The sequence below is a fragment of the Camarhynchus parvulus genome, chromosome 29 (assembly GCF_901933205.1).
Source record: "Camarhynchus parvulus chromosome 29, STF_HiC, whole genome shotgun sequence".
Lineage (NCBI taxonomy): Eukaryota > Metazoa > Chordata > Aves > Passeriformes > Thraupidae > Camarhynchus > Camarhynchus parvulus.
This window is the reverse complement of record NC_044599.1, coordinates 798,176-822,040: the sequence shown is the minus strand read 5'-3', so window position 1 is coordinate 822,040 and position 23,865 is coordinate 798,176. Positions and strand designations below refer to the sequence as shown.

At 48.5% G+C, this 23,865-nt stretch overlaps 3 protein-coding genes across 4 annotated transcripts in view; all 3 read right to left on the bottom strand.

The window, feature by feature from the left end:
* The window catches only part of DIP2B (disco interacting protein 2 homolog B), a 59,789-nt gene extending 58,258 nt beyond the window's left edge, over nucleotides 1-1,531 (bottom strand). The window contains exon 1 of one of the 2 annotated variants that reach the window (XM_030967167.1): nucleotides 1,380-1,531. In XM_030967167.1, coding sequence (XP_030823027.1) covers nucleotides 1,380-1,461 — 82 coding nt within the window. In that variant the 5' untranslated portion in view covers nucleotides 1,462-1,531. The remainder of the gene's footprint in view (nucleotides 1-1,379) is intronic. The other variant, XM_030967166.1, reaches the window with a different exon arrangement.
* ATF1 (activating transcription factor 1) overlaps nucleotides 1-23,865 on the bottom strand; it is a 450,302-nt gene that overhangs the window by 72,035 nt on the left and 354,402 nt on the right. The window lies entirely within an intron of this gene.
* Nucleotides 2,223-23,860, bottom strand: LARP4 (La ribonucleoprotein 4). The gene is given in 18 exon segments (XM_030967176.1): nucleotides 2,223-6,951; nucleotides 6,954-7,075; nucleotides 7,078-7,309; nucleotides 7,527-7,695; nucleotides 8,500-8,621; nucleotides 9,152-9,310; nucleotides 9,503-9,551; nucleotides 10,242-10,466; nucleotides 13,127-13,230; nucleotides 13,680-13,889; nucleotides 14,488-14,541; nucleotides 14,924-15,034; nucleotides 16,022-16,125; nucleotides 16,355-16,491; nucleotides 16,973-17,048; nucleotides 17,375-17,533; nucleotides 18,617-18,761; nucleotides 23,759-23,860. Coding segments are annotated over 18 exon segments (2,271 nt in total). The 5' UTR covers nucleotides 23,777-23,860; the 3' UTR covers nucleotides 2,223-6,876.

Below are 23,865 nucleotides of genomic sequence, written 5' to 3'. Positions count from 1 at the left end.
CAGCCAGTCCAGCAACAGAGTTCATTTATTTTTAAAATTGCAGTACAATCTATCACAGGGTCAAATCATAACGGGCTTTCAGTGCCACAAGAAACAAACCTCAGAAAATCCAAGCAAACGCTTAAAACTTTAATGAATTCTTTAAAAATCTATTTAATGTTACGTTTTGAGCAACACCACCATTCCTCATTCTTTGTTATCGCGGAGTCCCCAAAAGCAAACACTAGATAAAGTTTTATCACTTTAGTTAAATGTCTGCAGAAAGTTTATCTGGAAAAGAGCTAACAAAAGCCCCAGGCAGCCAACATCAGGGGTTTGGCTGTGTTGGGAAAGCAGTGCCATGGCCTTTTCTGCTGGCAAAGCTTTGAGTGCCAGTGTGGGCAGCGGGGGCTGGCAGCCCCCAGCTCACCCTGGTTGTGAATTCCTGATCTCCAAATAGTCAATAAGTCTCTTTTATGCACTGTTGGCTCTGGGATAAACAGAGCAAGATGTGCCTGCAACTTGATTTTTCTTAATTTTTAATGCTAAGAGAGACACGGATGATCCTTGTAGGGTCCCTTGGGACTCGGGATATTCTGATTCTCTGGTTATTCCGCTCATGCAGGGAACCCTCCTGAGAAGCCACTGATTTTGGCATCAAGTTCTGTACCCTGATGGGGGGGAGGAAAATTTAAATTATGCAAATCTGAGCTACCTGCTCTGCAACCTTCCCCCTCCGCCTCAGCTTCATCCCTCGCCCTCCGGCTTCACAAGGGAGATTCACAGCAAAGCTGTACCGAGAGCAGCATTTTAAACGCTGGGGAACAAAGACAAACCCATGCAAAAAAGGAAACAACAACAACAAAAAAAAAAAACCACCCCAGCGAAAAGCGCATGCTCTGAACGGATTATGGCAAAAGAACTTATTCAGAAAGTGGGAATAACACAAGCTTTGCCGTCATTATTGTGCCCGAAGTTCCTGCGACTCCCCCGGCCCAGAACTGCCCGTCCCGGGGTCTCTCACTCCCACTCCGCATCCTCGGCTCGGGAGCTACGGAAAAGAGGCCACAAGGAAAAAAACACTCCCGAGGGAGGGAGGGGGGGTCAGGTCACCATCCCCGGCAGGTGAGGGCCCCTCCGGGGGTTCTCCCCGGCTTTCCTCGGGGTGCCCCGCACAGAGGATGCTCCCAGCGCTCCTTGCCCTCAGACACAGCCCCGGCCGGGTCCTTCCCTCCTCCCCCGGTCCTCTCACACAGACCCCGGAGCCTCGTTCCTCGCACCCCCGCCACCCCGAAGCCCCTCTGGCACCCCGGCACCCCCGGCCCCTCACACGGAGGCTCCGCGGCGCCCCGCAGGCAGGGCCGGGCCGGCCTGCCGGGCTCCGGGCGCTCCTCACTCACCTTCCGAGAGCTCCAGCTCCAGCTCGGCCAGCTGCTCGCGGACCTCGCGGGGCAGCGAGGACACGGCCGCGGGCTCGGCCATGGCGGCGGGCGGGGTCCGGGCGCGGGTCCGGCGGGGCTCAGCGGCCGCGGGGCGCGGGGGGAGCGGGAGCGGCCGCAGCCTCCGCCATGGCTGAGCCCGGCGCCGCCGGCACGTGACCGCGCGGCGCGCGCGCCCCGAGCCCCGCTGCGCCCCCGCGCGGCCCCGCCCCGCGCTGCAGCCGCCCCGCGCCCGGTCCCGGTGCCCGTTCTGCTCCCGGCCCCGCGCCTAATCCCGGTGCCGGTTCTGCTCCCGGTCCGGGGACCGATCCCGGTGCCCGTTCTGCTCCCGGTCCGGGGACCGATCACGGTGCCCGTTCTGCTCCCGGCCCCGCGCCTGATCCCGGTGCCGGTTCGGCTCCCAGGCCTGGGCCCGCTCCCGATCCCCATCCCCAGTTCTGGTTCTGCTCCCGACCCTCGGTCCCAGCTCTGCCACCGGCCCGCTCTGTCCTGATCCTGCTGCCAGGCCCCATTGCCAGTCTTGGTTCTGTTCCCGGTTCCGATTCCAATCCCTTAATCCCTTGTCCCGGGACCCATTCCACTCCCATCCCCAGTCCTAGTTCTATTCCCAAGGCCCGGTTCTGCTCCTGATGCCCGGCCCTGGTCCCAGCCCTGGTCCCAGCCCTGGTCCCGCTCCTGCTCCCGTTCCCCCATCCACCCCCATTCTCAGGACCCTCCCAGCACCTGCACTAAAAACATTTCACCCTCCACCCTGGACACAAGTAACAACTCAGGGAATTGTGGTTTAAGGGTTTTTTTTTTTTTTTTTTTTTGTTTTTTTTTTTTTTTTTTTTGTTTTTTTTCTCTTTTAAATCAGCTTTATTTTTCTAACTGTTATTTCAATTTCCCATAGCACCTTGGCAATGTCAAAAACAAATACAAATACATGTATTATCATTTGAACACTTAAAGCATGAACCTACTTTACACAAATTTTGTTTTGGACATTTTGACAACAGGAATAAACCAGAACAGACAGTCTAAAAGCCAGATAAGTTGCTTTTTTCTCCTTTCCTACCACTTTGAAGAGAGATCGTCAATGCCAAGGGGAAGCTGGATTCATCCGGGAGGAACAAGATGTCTGTAGTAACTCGAGCTCAATATATTATCTGAATATTTTGTATTCTATAAAAATTAGAACAAAACCCATTTATGCACAGTCTGTTTACATTTGAAGTTGCATTTTTTTTTGGAAACTGTATCCATAACTGAAGTTCCATAAAAATAAACATCTGGTTCTTAAATATAAAATTTTAAAGTTGTTACAGGTTAGTTTGCAGATGGATTTTTTTTTTCAGAAATAAGTTGCTTTAACTCCATTTCAAGTCCTCCCAACTGTACATTAAAAACAGACTCAATGAACCTCTTGAAGTGCCTGCGCTAAAGGCACTGAAGAGAAGAGCCAACTAAAATACTACAACAACCCAAAATTATGTACCATCCTAAAGGAAGCTCAGACTATATGAAATATATACACGCAAAGAAGAGCATGATAAATCATTCAGATTAATGGCAACAATCTTACGTTTCAGAAGGAAATATCAAAATTAGAAACAAAAACTCTATTGCATATCTGTAGTAATCAAGGATTTACAAAAAAACTCATCAGAAGCCATTTCCCCCCGAAGTGCATTTCTGTTGCATCATCTGTAATACAATGGTGCATTTTACAAATTTAAAATATCATCTGTACATACCAGATATCTCAGCCCAGGTAAACTCACCTGGGAACAGTAAAAATCGCAGACAGTTTCAAGACAATTAAGCTGATATTGACAAAGTAGTAAGGCCATAGCTATTAAACTACAGTAAAGCATTGATTAAGTCACTTATTTGCTACTGATCTGCCACAGTATCATCTTTCTCTTCTGGTTAATAGTGGGTTACTTTTTTTTCCTACAGCTAAAACTGCACCATCATACTGTGCCAGGCTAATTAAAGAAAAACAAAAAAAACAACAAAACAACAAGAGCAGGAATGTAAGATACTATAAAACTAACTTAATGTTAGAAATCAAAAGAAACAAAACTTTTTGCACTTTTAATTTTACTATCACATGCAAAGAATTTCTTCTTTTCACTCCCCAGCAGAAGCACGAGAGAGTGCCCCAATCTTTTCCACACGCAGTAATTTGGAGAAGACCTGAACTGGGAAGTGTATTTCTGTCCCTAACAGAAGTCAACAACTCTGAAAACAAGTCACAGTTCCTAAAACTGAAAGTTAGGTGTGATTTGCACCTCCTGGTATTTAACATCAGCAGAGCAGGACAGTTTGTATCCCGTGAGGGTACACCCAGAGGGAACACGGAGAGCTCTGGGCACTTGGAGAGCACCTGGAGCCCGGTGACAGGGAGCAGCTCCCATGAACCCAGGAGCTGTGGGCCTGGTTCCAAACCAGCCCTCTGTCCCAGTTTCCCCAGCGTGCCCAACTGGTAAATTGCTGAGACAGACACAACATCCCTCCCAGCCCAGCACGAGAGGAAAAGGCAAAGCCAGTCCCTGCCAGGTCCCAGTGCCGAGGAGAACTCCCACCCCAACACAGTTTCACAGCCTCTGTATCCAACTGGGAATTTCCCCCTGCACAGAAAAGAATAGAAAGGAAAAAAACAAAACCAAAAAAAAAAACCAAAACCCAAACCACAGCTGGAAATGGTGGAAGGGAAACACTCACATGAAATCCTTGCATGCAGGTGTGAAATTAATCATTCCAATCATTCCAAGTGCCCTAAGCTGAGAGGAGTTTGGATATGCTGTTGGAAAAGCCAACAGTTGCAGCCTGACCTGCATCCCCTGCACAAGAGGCACGAGCTGCTGCTGCTGCTGGAAACACCCCAGGACTCACAGAGCAGCCCCTTCCCACAGCCCACGAGGAAGATGGAGCCACAGTTGGTTGGGTTTTCCCACATCTGATCAATGACAAAGTTCCATTTCACCACTCAGGTCCTTGCAGCACAAGCAAGTCACTGACACTGGATCAGGGAATTCTGAGCCACATCTGCACCAGCCCCTTTTCCCTCTCAATTTCTCCTCCAAACAGCCAAAGCTGTTGGATCCCAACGCTGCCTCAACGTCCCAGAACACGTCTCCCCTAAACACCCATGAACCACCCAACAGGCTTGTTTTGTTCCAGTTTGGCTGCAGGAATTGTTTAGAGCCTTTAAAACTAATTCAACTTCGCATTCACTGCATTTCAGGACTTTGACACTAAATATTTAAACTTCCCCATTGTTCCAACAAGAGTAGCATTATCAAAATAAATGGAGAAGGGTCTGTAAGAATCCCTAACTGTGGATGTGATCAACGATTTTTTTTCACTAAATTAAAAAAAAACCTCCCAAACCCAGTACAGGTAGCTTTAAAGTGAATAGTGATTTTGGGGTTTATATATACATATATATATATATCTCTATATATATAAATATATATATGTATACATACTTCAGGACCCGAGGAAATGGCAGGAGGCTGACTTGGGGAAGGTTGAGGTGGGAGATCAGAAAAAAGTCCTTTCCCAGAGGGGGTGGGGTACTGAAGAGGCTCCCCAGGGAAGTGGTCACGGCTCCAAGCCTGTCTGATCTCAAGAAGCATTTAGACAACGCTCTCAGGCACAGGGTGGGATTTTGGGGTGTCTGGGCAGGGCCAGGAGTTGGACTCCATGATCCTGATGGGTCCCTTCCAACTCAGCCCATTCGATGATTCTCTGACTCTCTCTTTGTAACATGCCTAGAAATTAACAGTTAACTGCATAAATACATTATATCGTGTTATGAATCAACTCAAAGCAACTGCCAAGCTGAACAATAAGTTAGAGAAATGACAACTCTGGCTTTGTATATATATTTATAAAAATAGATATGAGTGTTCTCCAAGCAGTTGATAGAGAATTCCTACTGAGGCCCAAGTTGCCAAGGGTTATCTGGCTAAGAAATCAGAAGATGAAAAATTTCACAGTTATTTTAACTGCCACTTACATTCATTCTATGGCAACACGAGCATATATTACTAAGATGGTTACGGAATATATCACAATTGAGTTTTCCAGTGTTCACAACTTACAACTTTAAATTTGTACACTTGCTATTCACTAAAAAAAAAAGAGGAAAAAATAAAGATGTGATTCTTACTGCTGGAAGCTACTTTTCTCTAACGCTTTATACAGAACTTTGAACCCTGGTATGCTGATTTTGGCAGATTAATGCGCTGAATGTTCCTATTTCGGTCATTAATCACCCTGAAACTTAACTACTTACTGCACAATAGTGTTGCAAATTCAGTCAGCACACAGCTGGCAAGGAGCCACTGCTCCAGAGGGGATTTCCTTAACTCTGCATCTTTAGCTCCACTTTAAACAGTTAAAAAGAGTCAGTTGCTATAACATCAGCTGTAAACGACGAGTTCCCAGGAGTCTAAACCCTGATTTCTGACAATACAGCAGCCAACAGCCTATTACAGAGTCAGCACGGAGAAAACCCAGCCACAGCTCTGGTTTGCTGCCCAGTCATCCAGAGATGACAGTGAGTGTCCAGAGTTTCCACCTGCAAGGCAGAATTCAGCATCTGCAGCTGGAATTCCAGGCTCCTTACCTGTGCAGGTAACACCAGGTGCTGTGTAGCCACCTGCCCATCCTACCCTGGGGCTGCCTCAGGAAAACACACCAAGAAAAATGCACTAAAGTCTGTAATAAAGAAATTAGAGAAAGTAACAAGAGAGGGAAAAAGCAAACAAACAAAACCCCAAACCTAAGGAGTTGCCCTCAAAAGGAGGCGAGGAAAAAGGGCATAATAAAGATTCTCACATGCTCCCTTTGCCTCCTTCCACTGCGTCTACGAGACAATTTCTGCTGTCCACACACTCTCATCTACAACCCAGTATCCTGCAAAACTTATACCTTAAAAAGCTTGCTGAATGAAATATTAGTAAGGTCAAGAGACTCTACTTCAAGCTGGAAACACATGGGTTACACTACAGTAGTACATTCAGTTTTCATCATCAGTGACTAAGTGATGACAACAGGCCTGGCTGCACTCGCTCCGCTCATGCTGCTGCAGAGGCCTCTGCAATGCCAGGCCATCCATGGCAGACACACCAGCCCACAAGCCAAACGTTAAATAGTTTAAAAAAAGTTCTAATTTTACAGAAATGCTCATTTTCCAAAAATAATATTCTCTTATCCTTTTCCTCCTACACCGAGGGACAGGTTAATTTGTCAACTCATATCCTTTCACTTTGTCAAAACGCTACTTTCACAATCCCAAAGCTGATTTCAAGCAGGAAATCCTCTGCAAATTAAAAACAAAAATACAAAAATTATAATCTCTATATTTATAGTGATTGGAATCCTCCAGCATTTGTGAAATCACTTTTAGAGATGAATTTTGGGACCCTCCACAACTTCTCCACACAAGCCACGCTCCAGTTCATTATTCCCCTTCCTGAATCCTTCCCTCCTCAGTCTCTCTGCTGCTCTTTAGTCCACAGCTCAAGTGAAACAGAGAATCATTGGCTGGCCCAGCGTTACTTTGGTGACCGGGGTGGCACGAACTGCTCCTTGCCCGCGCGGCGTGGCGCTCCCTGAGGCGAAGATCTGCGTCCAAACTGGCGCCTCTGTTCCCTGATTTTCCCAGCAGCTCCCCTGGGAGCTCCGCTGCCGCGGAACCCGCAGTAATCCTTCATTCTCCCTTCGGGCCTCTCGTGAGGAGCCCTCTCCGGAGCCTTCTCCGACGTACCATTCTCTTCATTTTTGGCAGGGGCAACGATGTTGGTGCGGTGCTCCCTCAGAGGCTGCACAGGGACTGGAGGGGGCTCCTTTGGGGGCTTCTGGCAAACTTCAGCGTAGCTGAGCTTGCGAGGCTCCTTTGGGAGCAAGGAGAAGAGCGAGGTTTATGCACCACAGCCAGCTCCCAGCCTAGGCCAGGCACAAAGCCACGACACACAGCGAGCAGAGGGGAGCTCCCAGGTGCACCATCAGCTCATCCTGGAGCACCACCAGGTGCACAACCTGGAGCACCACCAGGTGCACAACCCACAGCAAGCTCCCTGTGTCATTCCCAATCCCTGCTCTGGGCCTTACCTGTGTTGACAGAGCAGGAGCTGTGCTTGCTTGAGCAGAAGGTGAGGAGGTGTTTGTCCTCGGTGGCTTTGCAGCACTGATGGGACAGACGGATGCCGGCGGAGAAGCCGGGCTGGCCACGTCCTTTGGAGCAGACACTTCTTCTGGTTTGCTCTCTGGCTGAACCATGCTGATAAACCAACAACAATTCAAATTAAAACCTACCAACACTCACATTTCAGAGATTATTTCCTCTCTTTGAAGTCACAAGTGCAGAACAGAACAGCACAGCCATCCCCAGCATGATCTGTTCTTTCCATCTGGTGGCCTCTGGAGAAGATACCACTCAACATTACTGCTAGACACTGGTGGGAGACTTTGCTGGAACATGCAAATGAGTCAGCAGCGCCTTGGCAGCCCAAAGGGTCACCAGGCTCTGGGGGCATCAGGTCCAGCACTGCCACACAGGTGAGGAAGGGGATTGTCCCACTCTTCTGTACTGGGGTGGCCTCATTCCAGTCCTGGGGGCAGTTTGGGCACCACAATATCTAAAAGACCTGAAGGTGTTCGAGAGGGTCCAAAGCAGGGTCAAGGGGATGGCGAGGGTCTGGAGGAGCAACTGAGGGCTCTGGGTCTGTTCAGCTGGACAAGAGACTGAGGGGAGACTCATTGGGGGCTGCAGCTTCATCCCGAGGGGCAGCTCTGATCTCCGCTCCCTGTGAGCAGGGACAGGACACCAGGGAACCACTGCAGCTCTGCCAGGGGAGGGAAATCAGGAAAATATTCTTCTGCCAGAGGGTGCTGGGCACTGCCCAGGCTCCCCAGGGAATGGGCACAGCCCTGAGGCTGCCAGAGCTCCAGGAGCTGCTCCCAGGGATGCCCAGGGTGGGATTGTCGGGCTGTCTGTGCAGGGGCTGGACTGGATGATCCCTGTGGGTCCCTTCCAGCTCAGGACACCCCATGATTCCATGGTGTGTCCACGTTCTCTGCATACCTCAGCACCACAGGCTCAGTCTGGCTCGGGGAGCTCACGCTGGGCACGGGCAGCTGGGCAGTGCTGGGCGTTTGTTCTTCTGGAGCAGGAGCAGGGCAGGGGCACAGGGAGTCTTTGCTTTCCTGCACACAGAGCAAAAATTGCAAAATACAGAACAATACTCAAATTGCTCCACAATATGGCACTGTAAGACATCTGAGAAGTGGGGTACTCCCCCAAAGGCTGCTCAAGTCCTGATAATAGGAATTTTACTTCTTTTGGACCATCACCTCTAAAGCAATACCTCCTTATATGGGCAAAACAAGCTGTGGGTAAAACTAGAACTAAGGCAAGATCATCCAGAATGTCAGTGCTTAGTCCTACCAGCTCAAAGAAGGGATTCATCTGGCGAGATCCCCTGCCCACAGCGCATCAAACCTCTCCTACTCCAACAGCCAACATTCCTCCTTTGCCCGCTTTATTCCTAAACACCACTGAGTTTACAACAGCATAACTGCATGAGCCATAGCTGCATTCCCACAAAAACCCTGGGAAAAGGCACTATGAAGTCTGGGATTCAAGCACTGGCTCTAACAAACCAACCCTTTAACAGGGAAAAGGGAGTCACAGGACCCAGATACGCCCGTGTGAGTACAGAGACAGGACCAGGCACCTTCTCTTTGCAGACTCCTTTAACGATGTCGGACATCCTGCTCTCCAGCACAGGCTCTCCCAGAATTTTTGCTGTGCTGCCAGGCAAAGGTGGGAAATTGGATGCAAGCAAGTCAAACTTTGGTGTCTGAGTCTTTGTTTCTGCTGAAGGCTGAGGTCGCTGGAGAGGGAAAACACAAGTTACTGGAGTTGTAACACCGAGCAGTGAAAGCCCTGAGCAAGTGTCAGGAACCTCCTAGGAAAACTGTAAACCCCCAAAATAATCTGAGGATTTAAGGACTCTGCCATTCATTCAATAACTGGGAAGCCAACACTCTGTGTGACTCCCTGCAAAAAGGGAAGCAGAACTCACTGAAACCCGGTCGTCCTCCCGTCTCCTCCGACCTCTGAACACGTTCCTCCTTTAAAGACAAGAACACCAGTCAGTGCATCCAGCCAGCTGCAGTGGGCACTGCTCTGCATGAGGGCAGCACAGCTGCCTGCTGAGCCTTCCCCACACATGGCTCTGGGATGTTCTCCCTCCTCACGAGGGGCCTAGGTTCCAACTTTGGAAGAAGTTGGAAAAGAGTCAATATGGGAACAGCTCCTCTTTCTCAGCTCCCTGCTTGAGCATCTGACCAAGCACAGGGACAATTATTTTACAGTAATAAACTTATTAGACTGATTTCTCACTGATCTGCCCTTTCAAGTGTCTAAACCCTGAGTTACAAAGAGATAAAAACAGTTAATCTTAAAATACTGAGGAGCATCAAATTTCCAACTGAGGATTCACTTATTATTTACAGCAATACAGATGCCAACTTTACTTCAACATCTGTTTTAATTCTGGAAACAAGTCAGTTACTTTATTTTAAAGACACCTCACTGTCTTACTGCCAGCTGTTTGTCAGAGTAACTACCAGCTGGAGAGTGAAACTGGAACCATTCCTGCTCCTAGGTCAGCATTTACTGCTCCTGATTTACTTAAATGTCAGTTTTCTCATGGCTGCTCCTTACAGAAATGTATTTTGTGCTGATGGTTGATATCTTTGGCTCGCACAAGCCAAGTCCCAGCTGCTGTGTGACAGCACACACAGGACACAGCCCTTTACCTGCCCCTGCCGACGCCGTAATCGCCGTTCTGCTCCAGCTGTGCCGTGGGAGAATCCTTCTGGGAATACCCTTGGTCTTGGTGCCCAGTTAATGAGCTGTTGTGGCGCTCCATGACAAAATTCCTGGAGCTGGTTCTGCTCAGGTCCCCCATGGGCAGGGCCCCGGCGCCGGGCGGCCCCTCCGGGTGCTCCGAGCTGCTGGACGAGCGGAAATGGGGCTTCACCCTGCAGGGACAGAGCGGGAGCTGTGGGACCCCCGTGTGAGGAACCAGAGCAGAGCAGGAGCTGTGGGACCCCCGTGCTGAGGAACCACAGCAGAGCCACCACCAGCTGCAGCTGATTCACAGCTGATAAGAAAAGCAGGTCAGCAAGCACCAGAACTCCTGTTTGAGATTGCTGCCCAAAAGATACCCAGGAGGGGAAAAAAAACCCCAAAACCTCAAATAATTAAAAAAATCCCAAAACCAAGGGGTCACAGAAGAGCCAGAAGAATCCAAAGATGAATTTTTCCTTTGTCTGCAGCACTGGCACAGGGCATTGGAAATGGAGCTGGAGAAATAAGCCAAGGCCAAGGAACAGACTGATCTGGCCACAGGCAAACAAACTGAACTGAGACACAAGGCCAGGAGTGACTGAATATGGCAGATCAGGCCAGGGCAGCTGAGCCCTACCATGCATGGCCAGGCTCAGCCTGGTTGCTCCCATTCCCAAACCCCCAGCACTGACTCTGCAGTTCCCAATTCCCAAATGTTCCACGCCGTTATTGATTATTCAGCTTTAAAGCTGTGGTTCCTATGAGCACAGACACAGCTCTGCACTCTCAGCGCTGCTACAAGTTCAGGCTCAGGGTCTTAAATGCAGAATTCTCCAGAAAAACTCAGATCCAGCACAATACGGAACAGTTTTCTGGAGCAGCATTTAGGTGTCTTCAACTATTTTCTCTTTTTGCCCCTCACTGGTTTTCCATGCAGCACTGATCAAAGAACCCAAATTCTCTCTCCTTTGGTAAACTCTGCACATCTCATCATTTAAGGGCAGCAGGAGGATTTTGCTCACTTGCTGTTTTTAAACTATCTCATTATAACATTCCATGAAATCAGAAGAAACTCTCCTAGTGCCAGCCAAAGTGCAATTCCTCCATCTCCCTTTCCCACAAGCATGTTGCAACAAATCAGCACAAAATAAATACGAGTGGCTTAAGCAAATGTTTAGCTACAGAGAAAACTCCAGCAGTTAACTATTAACTGTCTGTACCACAAAACAAATCAGGTTTAATGGGCCAGGACAGAAACCCAAAAGCAGCAGCTGGATGAACTCTCCAAACAAGCTATTCTGCAGGTCAAGAGGAGATTTGCTGAACGGAGATGAATTCATACTTCCCAGCTTCAAGAACCAGTTTTAAGGGTCCAACAAACTTTTAGTTTCCCATCAGCAACAACCACAGCGAGGAGGTGGAGCAAAGTCAACTGAATTCTTCCATTTTGTCCAAGTTGTTCTCAAAATGGCATATTCTCAAGTCACTGTTCAGCCCTCAGATCTCATAATCTTAACCGTCATTGAGAAGGCCACAGTCTTGTCTGGGCAGAAGAGCAAAGCAGAAAAGACAAGGAAAAATAAAGGAGGGGGAAAAAAAGACCAGAGAGGAGGAGAAATGATGTGAGAGCAGAAGGAAGGAAGAGCAGGAGGAAGGACAAGCAGGGAGCACAGGCTGCCCAGCCCCAACTGTGACCTGTTCTCTCTTAGCGCGATACTTGATCATCACTGGGCCGCCAGGACCTGCACACACTGACCCTAAAGCTGCCACCTCAAGCATCCAAGTCTTACAAACTGAAGCCTTTACATGTCTAGGATTTTAAAAGCTTAGGGTTATGCAGATGTGATGTACAAGGAGGCATTTCAAGGTGCTAGCACTTGGACACCACAGTTCTTGCACAGCTGTAGCATCTGTACTTCCATGAGGGTCCATATACCTGAGAGCTTTACAGGTTTTAAGACTGTGCACAATTTAAAGCAAAAAAAAAAAAAAAAAGCCAAACCACCTTTGTCAAGATGTGAGTTTGAAGCTGAGCAGCTGCAATTGGAGCAGCTGCTCCATCTTCCAGGCAGTCACGCTCCCAGTTCCACAGTCTGTGTTAAGACTCTGCTGAGTCACCACAGACCAAAACCTGAAGTTCCCCTTCTGCCAACAGCCACAGACCCGAACTGCACCACAAACCCACTCACAGCCCTGGCAGCTGTTGATTGATCTCTCTAACAATACCAACAGCAATTCCCATGATCCCAGCCCAGTGCTGCACACAAACAACTCCCACCCCCACACACAGGTTACTACTCCATTGTGCTCACAAAGCAATTGCTCCAGCAATACAAAGTGTCTCCTCCTCCCCAGTGTTTGTATCTGAGCTAAGTCCTTGCAGCTCTCAGGAAAGATGGGGATAAAGCAAATAAATTACAGGAACAGCCCCAGCATCGAGCAGTTGGACGCAGCAATCAGGACAAGCAACTCCCACTGCAGGAACCAGCAGCTCCACAAGCCTGATCCCAGCAGGAAGGCTTATGTTGTGCTGCAGGAGTTTATAATCTGTGTATAACAAACATAATTACAAGTATGACCTGAGGAGGAAGTTATTTATTTGTCTGCAAAAATTCCTCTGAGGTTTTTAAAGGAGTTACCTTGGCTCTCTCCAGCACTGTGTCCATTATTTTAGGCTCTTAAGCTGCCACCTTCCACTTCACTTTTTTAGTAAAGTTGAAAAACATCACTCATTTGATAAAATAAAACAAATAATGTGGTCCCATCACACTGCATGTGGCATGCAAGGAACACTTGAGGATCTCAGCAGTGCAAGTTTTGCAGGAGCAAACCCCTGGCAGAACTCTCTTACCGATTCCTGTGGAATGGGCGACCTATACTCAAAGAAGCAGCATTTGTTTTATATGATCCTGGTGTATTAAAGCCATTCACAAATCCACCGTTGGGAAACGGGGCCTGCAACAGACACAACAGTCTCAGTGGCTGAGCTACAAAGAGAACGTTTGCAGATTAATGATCAGCTTCAGCAGTTACTCATGGCTGTAATTTCACACTGGGCTACAGCATCTACTGTGGTGGGAATTCACTACTCCAGCCAAATCCCCACAGGTTCACAGTCTGCATCTGCTTTAGCAGAGTTCCCCCACTCCTGGAAAAGCTATGGGCTCTTCCAGTAACACAAGCTGCAGAATAATGGAATTTCACACCAAAATTCCTTGAAATATGTGGCAGCCAATGGTGAGACTGGCAGCTCCTCTGACAGTGTTGCTTTATCAGGCCGTGACATAAGCGTCACAAAACAGAAGGATCTGACCAAGAAACCTGGAACACCCACTCGCCCTAGTGATTATTAACCAAATCACCCCTGATGGGCTGGGCTCCTCCCCTTCTCAGCAGTTACTCACCAGTGGTGTCTCAAAGTAAGGTGCAGGATTCGGAGACCACGTCTGAGGCACGATGCTGTAAATCGAGTACTGCTGAGGGCTATATACAGGCTGCATAAACAGGGGGGAGGCAAACTGGGCTTGGGTCTGCACGGGCTGGGGATACACATTGGAATCCACGACCCGGTAACCATTCTTAGCAAAAAACGTGTTGATGGCTTTTATCCTGGCCTGCAAGACAGCAAATCACACCAGGCGTCAGCTGGGAGAAAAGGAGAACATGGAATCTTTCTTGCCTGCTGGAGGGATGTGAAGGTTCATTACTGTTTATGAATAAAAACTGATAAAATCAGTCCAGCTCATATTCCCACAGCATGATAAGGGGAAGGACACATGTTGCTTTAGCTGGCTGATCTCTAAAACTGAAGATAAATGCAGGAACTGTCCAGACTCCAATCGTGACAGCTCCTCTCACAGTCCATGCACTTTGCACCAGCCTGCTTTGTGCAGCAGCCAACTCAAGGCTCACAGTGGCAGGAATCCCTCTCCTGAGCTCTGCAAACCCAGATTCTGGGGCAAGTGGAGAAGGGAAGCCAGCACAGGAATGTATTTCACGCCCCCTGGGAAGCAGTGCTGTGAGTAACCAGCAGCCACTGAACTGCAATTTGTCAGAGCTCCCCATGACCTCGTTCACGTTTCAGCCTCCAGAGCCAGTTATGGACTATCCCACTGCTGAGTCCTTGGATCACCCCTCAGAAATGGTCACCATCATCCAAACAGAAATAACACAATGCAGTCCCAACAGAAATAGCAGCTAAAGCAGCCTCACCATTACTGGCTTGCCCTGAAAGGTTTTCACTTCTTCCCTTAAGTATTTGAATGCCTGCAGATACAAAAAAAACCCCAACAAATCAATATTAGAATATCTTGATAAAGTTGTACTTCCCAAAGGATGTTCCATGATTTAACACAAATGTGCAGTCATGTGCTTCCCTGTCAGCCCTGCTAAATTCATTAACACCTCAAATTCAGGACTCTAGTGCTAGTCATGGCCAGAGAATGCCAAGGCAAGAGCCAGGCGAGGGAATTATAACCCCACAATCTCTCACCTTTGGTCTTATTAACCAGAATCTGCCAGTAATCTCTTAAAACAACAAAGAGGGGATCAGTAAATAAATATTTCTTTTAGCTACAGGAAGCACAAGTGCACTTTCCCTGAGCAGGGGAAGGATTAACGCTGGGGTGTCAGAGGAAGGCAGCCTTACCTGTTGGGCGTCTGTGTCGGACTGGAATGTAACGTACCAGTTGTTGTTGTGAGCAAACTCACAGCTTATCACCTTGGGGCAGTTCTCATTCTTGAACAGAGCCTTCACCTCCTGGGGAGACAAGTTCAGGGCCCTTGTACAGCGAACACTAAAGTGACCCAAGTTTATGTTCCAGTTCCTCAGCTCTGCTCTCCCGTGACCAGGGATGTTTTCTTATTCCCCTGACCAAATTACCCTCTACCTGCTTCTTAACCCACAAATCCTACTTCAGCCTCCTGGGCTCCCCAACATAAAACAGAGCAACCACAGCTGGTAAGAAAAATCAAGATCTGTGTAGGCCTGGTGATATTTTCATATGAAACAGGTAGGAAAAGTGTGGCTTTAGATCAGCAGAGTCATGGAGACAACAGTGATTCCATGAAATATTTCTAAGTCAAGGCGACCTGACAGCTTTGCAATAATCAGATTGTAAAGAGAGGGACAAGCAGCTGCTCAAGAGTTTGCATTAAAAGAACTCATTAAAAATGCTGGTAGACTAACACCATGAATTACAACTTTAAAAAACAAAGAACTAAATCATTTTGTTTGCCAAGTATCAGGAGGAATTTTATTATCCTCCCTCCTCGGGCATAATGAGCTCAGCTCATGCTGGGGCTCAATGAATGAGAAATGTTTAGCAACATTTCTTGCTTGCCAAAACAACTGTCTGACTTCAAGGAAAGTTATTGCTGTGACAAAAATTTAGCCTGAATTCCAAGCTATGCCCTGGACTGATTTATTTTTGGATCTGAAAAGAAACCAGTTCAAACTTCCTTCCAGAAAAGCCGAGCTAGCTCAGCTTTGGTGGAAAAAAAGTTTACTTAAGAAGGTTTAAATATAGTAGTAAATAATGGGAAGGGATAATGACAATAAGTTTTTGTTTTGGATATTTTGACACTGCACCCAAGTGGAAAAAGTTACTGATGTGGTCTAGAAGAAAAATATCCGTGTTTAATCCAATTAAACACCAGCTGACCTTTTTCTGGTGCTCTTTGAAGCCCTGTTGAAAACACCTTCCAAAACCAGTACCAGTGACTTATTTCCTTTCTCTTGATTTACCTCTATAGGTGTAGTTTCAGGGATCTCACGGAGAATGATAATACATCGTTTGTGGTTTGGTCTGACTTTCTCCCCCCTTTCATCCACTTGTACCATAGGAGAAGCTGAAAATAAAGTATGAAATTTGGACATCTCAGCAGTAGCAGACTCTCACATGGAACTTGGAACAAAGAATGAGAATTCAGGAGTTTGGAAGAGCCTCCAACTCAGTAAAGTTCCTGTCACCATTTACCAGAACAACAAACCATAACCAGCTCAGAGACTGCAACATTTCTCTGAAGCATGGAAGGATTCTTTGTGCTACTGATACAGACACCAAAGTCCCAGACTTACATCTCAAAACTTCAAGAATAAGGTCCATGTCTGTTGTCAGCTTCTTAATCCCTTCCATGTTGGCAATTGTCCATATTGGAACAAACTGATCACTGTCCATCTGAGACATCAAGTAGAGATCCTTTGAAAGATTCTCTCTAAAAATATATAAAATTATTATTTAATAAAGATCCTGAACTTAGAGAAAACTCAAAACAAGAGGATAACTACAGGCTTAAATAAATATTCACCAGTACCATTCACAACCAAAACACCCTCAGATTTTCCCTCCTGGAACAAATCCCAGTAAATCAACACAAAGCAGAGTAAGATAATTTTAAAAACTTAATGAAGTTCTAGTGCCCTACATGTTGGTCTGCAAAAAGGATCAGCCAAAAAGACTTCTGGTGCCACATAGTACATGATCTCAATGTCTTACGACTGTGAAGCACAAAGTCATCCTCATCCAAGGACACAGCTGCACAGACAGGACTGAAACAGCTGGAAGGTGCCACAGGGCTTCTACAGCACATCAGCAAATCTTGGTTTGTGTTTTTATCAGGATGATGGTAGATATCAAGCCAAGAAGAGGGATATTTGCCAAGGATTTTAATAAAGGGTTTATACCACTGCACCTACCGAGAGAAGCAGAACTCAAGCTGTTTTCTCAAACATTCTCTAATGTCTTCTGTGGACACAGTGGAGCTGCCATCACCTGAAAGGGACCACATCCATCATCAGTTCCCACTTTCACGGCAACAAGACCAGGCAAGGACACATCTCATTGCAGAATACAAGAATAAATCCCTCTGGGCAGGACCAAGAGGAAAAGCTCATCCAAGATGCTTAAAGACCCCCAGACTACACTCTCAAAATAACTCTGATCCCACTTTGCACTTGTTTGGCCATGTGTTGAGGCCATACTGGAGCTTCTTGGATACACATGGGCATGTCAGAGTTCTAACTTGGTCACAGCACACTTAAGAGCAGCTCCAGGGGGGTTACAGACACTGACAGCAGCATTTGAACTTTAACACTCACCAGACACTTCATAGATTTGGTATCCCAGATCTTCAGTTGCCAGGACAATTCCATTTGCTGACGCCTCATCAACTCCTGTGCCATTCCTTGTGGCTTCACAGGATGGGGAATACATCACTTCATACTGCTTGCAGCTGTCCTCTGAGATCTCTATGTTACCTGGCAGCAGAAAAACTCCTGTCAGCTTCAGCAGATTTCCCATTTGAAAAATTCTGGCTACCAACACTAAAACAAATACTCAAGAAAGCTGTACCTGAGAGTGTCTAACCTTAGCCTGTATTTCTTAGACCTTGTGTTGGATAGAACTTTTACCTCTCCAATTTCAGGAAGACCTGGTTTGCACCAGGCTCTCAGGGAAAAGCAAATAAAAGTAAATAAAGAATCCTGAAATTGATCCCCAAAGTGGCAGAGAATCTAAAAACCAGTCCTTCCACATGAAATTTAAAATATTTATGTGAGGTTGCTAAAAACAAAGGATGAAATTGCTTACACTGCCTCAATTGCTTCACTTTGTTATGAAGAGACAAATGAGTTTCTGTCAGGCAAAGCACAAACCCGGCGCTCTCTCCTCACTTCTGCTGACTTACCAGAAACCTTTGACAAGGCCATGCAAGCTGAATGTTCTCTTCTTTATCCCTAACTTTTACTAAACCATTTTGCAGGGAATCTTCTGCATCCTCTGCCACGCTTTGAGTCACCTTAGCTACACCCTGGATTGAGTCTGAGCCAGACAAGTGAAACCAGCTGAATCCTTAGTTCTGGACCCTGCCTGTGTGGCAAGGATGGGAATGGGACTGCAGTGGAACAGCCTGAATGGAAAGGAGCTAACCATGGGTACTGCACAGGGTCTGCTCCAGAACAAACGCTCCTGAGAGTGCTCAGCAGCAACTCGGTCCCCCAGGATTGCAGGTGGCCCTCAGATCTCAGTTTCCTGTTCACAGGGTCCAGTGGATGCTCAAGTGCAGCCATGTCATGAATCCATTTCTACACATTCAGCACCCTGCTCCCTCTTAGCGCGTTACTTGGTCATCACCGGGCCCCTGAATCCTGTTCCAGCAGAGCTCAGAGCCCTTCCTGAACCAGAGCGCACTGCTGGGACCCACCACCCTCAAACCACCTGCTGCCTTCTCATCTTCCTTTATAACACTGCTCCATCAGCACTCAAGGACAGGAGCCAGAGGTTGCTCCTCACAGCTGAATTCCCCAAGTGTCCCCAGGAGGGGCCATATCCCAACACCTCACCTTCAGCTGGAGTCCCCTGGGCTGCTGCTGTCTCCTGCCACGTGTGCTCTGTGCCATTGGTGGGGGGTACGGCCTCACCACTGCCCTGGGGCACTTCTTGCCACACTTTTGCGTTGGGGTTCAAGCCAGCACCTTTCGATGTTACCTGCTGAAGAGAGCAGAACACTTTGGTTAGTGAGAGCAACCCAGAGAAGCCTCAGAAGTCAAGCCAGGAAATACAGGCAAATTTAGTGATTGTCTCTAGAGTTCCACATCTCAAGTGTCTACCCAGCTATTAAGCACCTATGTGATTTTTTTATTAATGAAAACAGGAAAATCCTTGGTATTTTCCAAGTATTTCGTTTCTACCTCCATGAGAAGTGTTGCCTTCAACCTCTCTTTATTGACATCCGACAACATCAGCGGAGGCAGCGGCTACTCGGCAAGGACTCTGGGAACTCATAAGCTTTTAAAGACTTGACTGTCATAATGCTCCAGTCCCCTTTCATCAGAAAGGGAAATTTTCCCTCCTCCAGACCCCTTCCTAGAAAGGAAGGTAAAAAAACATATGTCAAGGAGAAGAAACTGTATAACTTAACCGAATTAGTGACATCTATACTAACCAAGCATCACCTGTGTGCTGTGTCAGGATTCCTCCTGAACTTACCCCAGTCCTACCCCATTCCCCAGGAATCTTACACACATCAACAGACACTAATGATTTCCTTAGACTGGTAACCAAGGAGGTTAAAGGTTTTGAATTGCCAAGACAAACTTACACACCATCCCAGCCTGCTGGGGAGAGAACAGGATCTGCTCACTTTGGGCCTGGGCAACAAGGACCATAATTAGAGTCAAAGGGTTACAAATGAAACAGACACGAAGAACTGCAAGACTCCAGCCTGGCACCTGACACAGAGAAACACTCATTCCCACAGCACAAGAGTCCTTCAAGGTCCCTCTCCCAGAGCTGCTCAAAGGCATTTTAGGTGAGGAATCCAACAATACAGCAGTGGCACGGAGGAAAAACATGGCTTTTGTCCTTTCACGTAGTGAAATAATAACTATAGTTATAGGGTAGTGAGTAAAATTACCCTTTTGCAAAAATTCTCCCCCCAGGATATCCCAACACCCCACAAGCAGCTGTAACAGTTCCTCCAGCCACTGAACGATGCTCCACTTCACTGCTGCAATTTGCTGGACTTTAAAAGGTGAAAGCCATTAATCCAGCTCATATCCACAAACACACAGATAAGCAAGCTGGGCATGTTGGAGGCCAGGCTCCTGGATCCTGAAGTTAAGGAGTGGCTCACTACCAGGCCTCAAACACACAGCACAAGGATAAGGAAGCAGTTGCAATAGCTTTAGAGATAATTCCTCTGCCAAGGTCACACCTCGTGCCAGAGCTGTCTGCTGCAAGGACAAGCCCCAGCTCAGTAACAAGAAGCCTCCAAAAACTGGAGAAGTTCAAGACAACCGTGTGAGAAGCAAAACAAAGACCACGGTTTTTGCAAAGCTCTGAGATTCAAACCCCCCACACACAACTGACTTAATCCACATAGCAACAGAGTCTTCCCCTCCCGTTAATCTTTGCCCAGGAGCAGAGCTGGAAACTGGAAATAGTTCAGGGTGAAAGGCCACACGTGTATTTCCCTTTGCAGATTTCAGAGTAGTTGCTCCCCAACAAAGCCTGCAAAGTAAAACCCAGTAACCTGCTGCAACCACAGGCTGTCACTGCAGTTCAGCAGTTCCAAACTAAGTTCTGCTCAGCTTCTGGTCACTCCTGGGGCAGCATCACCTGCCCACATGGGCTCCTGGCTCACAGATCCAGAGCCAGCAGTTCCTTGAACTTACTTCTCAACAAAGCAAAAAGAAACAAGACACATCCAGGAGATGATTCATTCTTTTCTAAAAATAAACTGTACCTCACTACCTACATCTCTAAGGGTAGCACTGAGCTCAGGCCTAAAGTAATTTGCAGGAATAAATGTGATAAAGTGAAACTGAAACACTTTGTTGTGGTTACTGCGTTTCTGGAGGTGATTGGGACTAAAAGCTTTCTGATGAAGTGATGAACACAATGGCTGGGAAACACACCTGGAACAGAGCGTGGGCCACTTCCCCTTGTGCTAGAAACACTGAGCCGTAACAGCCCAGCAGGATGCAGCCCTGCTCTCATTCATCTTAAGAGCAAAACCCCACGGACTGCAGAGGATAAAAAGTCCCTAATTTACATCAGCTTTTGGGAAATTCATGCTGCGCTCCACGAGCAAAATTGCTTCGTCCTGGCCAGCGGCTCTTCAGAAGAGAAGGCCAAAATATCAATTCTTGCTTATTTAACTGAGGCTACAAACACTGAGCCCGTGGGATTGGCTGCAGCATGATCCTCCCAGCTGCTATCTGGAACTTTCATGACGAGGTTAAAGCTTTACAGAGTGACAAAGGTTGGGAACACTCGCTGGGATCCACAAGCTTACAAAGCTCTCCTCCTCAGCACAGCTTCCCTCTTGCTCACACTACTTCCAGCAAACGTGGATCAAAGATTCTCCTCCAGTAACTCCTAAAAATTGGCTACTGAAGAAAATTCTCATTCTGAAACATGGCAAAGGATATTTTTCTTATTGTAATTACATCTAAATTACACTCAACGATTCAATGAAGCTAACAAAATCGCAGGCACTCAAGAGTTTTAAAGCATTAGATTTTAATATTAATTCAAATTATTCTGCAACCAAAATCCTAACTCAGATCTTGTGATAGATTTCCTGGAGTTCACAAACTCTCTGAAACGGAAACAAAGCAAAAAATCCAGAAGAGGATTTAACCAAACTTGTGAGGGGACAAACGAACCCTTTTCCAGAAATGGAAACGTAAGCAGATGGAAAAACCCCAAGGTCAGCAAAGCTCCGGGAGGCAGCTGAGAGAAGCCTTGTGCTGGCTGGGGCACAGGCAGGTGGGGACCCCGAGGGGCTCAGACACGGTGCGACCACCCTCTCTGAGGGGAGCTGATGCAGACTCAGAGGCTGGATAAGGAGAGGTTGGTGTCAAACCAACACACAGAACTCCTTCAGAGCTGCTGGCAGGTTTCAGGTAACAATGCAGCGCTCACGGTAACTTCAGTGGTCACAGCAACATCCCTCCCACCAGGAGCTGCAGGGTTTTCCATTGGTGAGCCTCCTCCACCCCTTGGAAAAGCCAAGGCACAGCTGTGCTGTCTGAAGGTGGTACCTGGGTCAGAGGGGTGTGAACAGGGGCAGTGTGGGGTCACAGGAAGCCTCACCTGCTCCAGAGGGCCAACAACACTCAGTGCTTCCCACAGCCCTGGATTTCTAACCAGGAGACAGCAAGGGCAGCACTTCATCCACCTGAAACACACAGACTCCCGTTTCCCCAATAAATTACAAATACATGGAATTAGGAGCACATACCCATCTGAGTGGAGCCCAGCAGCCATTATCAATTCCATTTGTCTGGATGTATTTAATAATATTCCAATGCACCTAATTATTAACTGTTCGCACAGATCCTGGCTTAGAGGGAGAAAAAAGGCCTGCCCCAAACATAAAGACATGAAAGAGCACGAGCCTTATACAGCCCTTACACAGCCACCACTGCACAGATTTGGAACTAAAGGATGTTGAAGGAAACCAAATTCCCCCTCACACACTGTGAAGGGCTTGGCACAACCACCACGTTTACATCTCAAGTAGGTCTAAAACAAACATTGACAGCTACAGCAACTGAGCCAGTCCCCCTGAAAACCTCAGAACTTCCACACATTCTGTGCCTTATTTTCCAGGCATCCCCAAAGATCCCCAGATAAAGCTGCTGGCTGCTCCCAAGCAACCAACTCCAGCGTTCCAGGACACCTAGCTCTGAGCTCCAGTTCTCTGTCCTGGCAGTGAAAATAAACTTTCAGAAAGTCCATATGGTCCCCAGGAACTCAAAATTCAATATTATTGAGGCTTCCAGAATGAAGATCACAGAAACTCCCAACACTATCAGAGGAACATCAGAGCTGAGTTTGTGCTTTAGGACTCCCAAAAATCTCAAAGTGCTGATGAGCTCCAGCTCCTAGCACCAGCAGCAGCCATGTGCTGCCTGATCTGCTCCAGCTCCCGTCCACATCTCCATCCCTGCATTCCAGAACCTGCCTCGTGCACCCGGGGCCTCTCGCCACGCTCAGCCTGGGATGAGGCAGCTGCTCATGCCTCCCATCAGCCTCAGCAGTTCCTCTTCCAGCAGAACACTGCAACCCCTAATTCTCCAGGCCTGTCACCGTGTTCAGGACAACTTTTAGTCCTCCCCGCAAAGCTAAGGAACATTCAGTTCAGAACTGAGGTGATTCACTTAAAAAACAGAACGCGTTTCCTACAGTGCTTTATTGAGAGGTTCCTAGGCACGGAGCACATGTTGGTGTTTGTGTGTGAGCCCACCAGGACCATCTCACCCGTCACCCGAACAAAACCCGAACTCCCCGAGCCGAACCCCTCGTGCAGACACAGCCCAGCGCCCGCCCGGCTCCCTCCGTGACTCCCCCGGCCCCGGCAGCTCCTTGCTCCGCGCACGTTTCGGGACAAAACTCGGTGCAAAGTTTACGGCGGCCACCCGGGTTCGTTCAGCAAAGGCTAAAAGCGCTTGGCCGAACCCGTGAAAGGCCGTGAGCAGGTGAAGCCCCATCCCGGGCCACAGCGGACACGGCGCCCGCCCTCCTCGGTGACCTCCAGGGCCGGGCCGGGCCGCGCTGCTCGTCCCGCCCGGACCCGGCGCGCCGGGGAACGGCAGAACCGCCCCCCCTCCCGCGCCATAAACCACCCCAGTGTTTAATTAACGCAATTAACGAGGCGCCGCGCTCGGGGCTGGCCCCGCGGGGCCGCTCCGCGTGTCGAGCGGCCGGGCCGGGCCCGCTCCTGGGAGGCCTCGGGGAGGCCCCGCGTGTCCCGCGTCACCTTCACGGCCGGGCCGCGGCGGCACCCGAAGGTCACAGCGGCGCCTCCCCCGCCCCCTGCCCCGGCGGAACCTTCCAGAGCGCCCCCCGACCCCCCCACCCGCCCGCGGCCGCCGCCCCCGGATCTGCTGTGTCAGCCCCGTCCCCTCCCCGGCGCGGCGTGCGCGGCCTCCCGCCGCCGCCTCCCGCCACATGGCCCGGCGCCGTCACCTCACCTCCACGAACAGCAGCATCGTGCCGCCGCGGCCGGCGGGCCCGCGCTCCCGGTGCCCGGAGCGGCGATCGGGACACGCGGGCTCCGCCTCCGGCCGCGCCGCCCGGC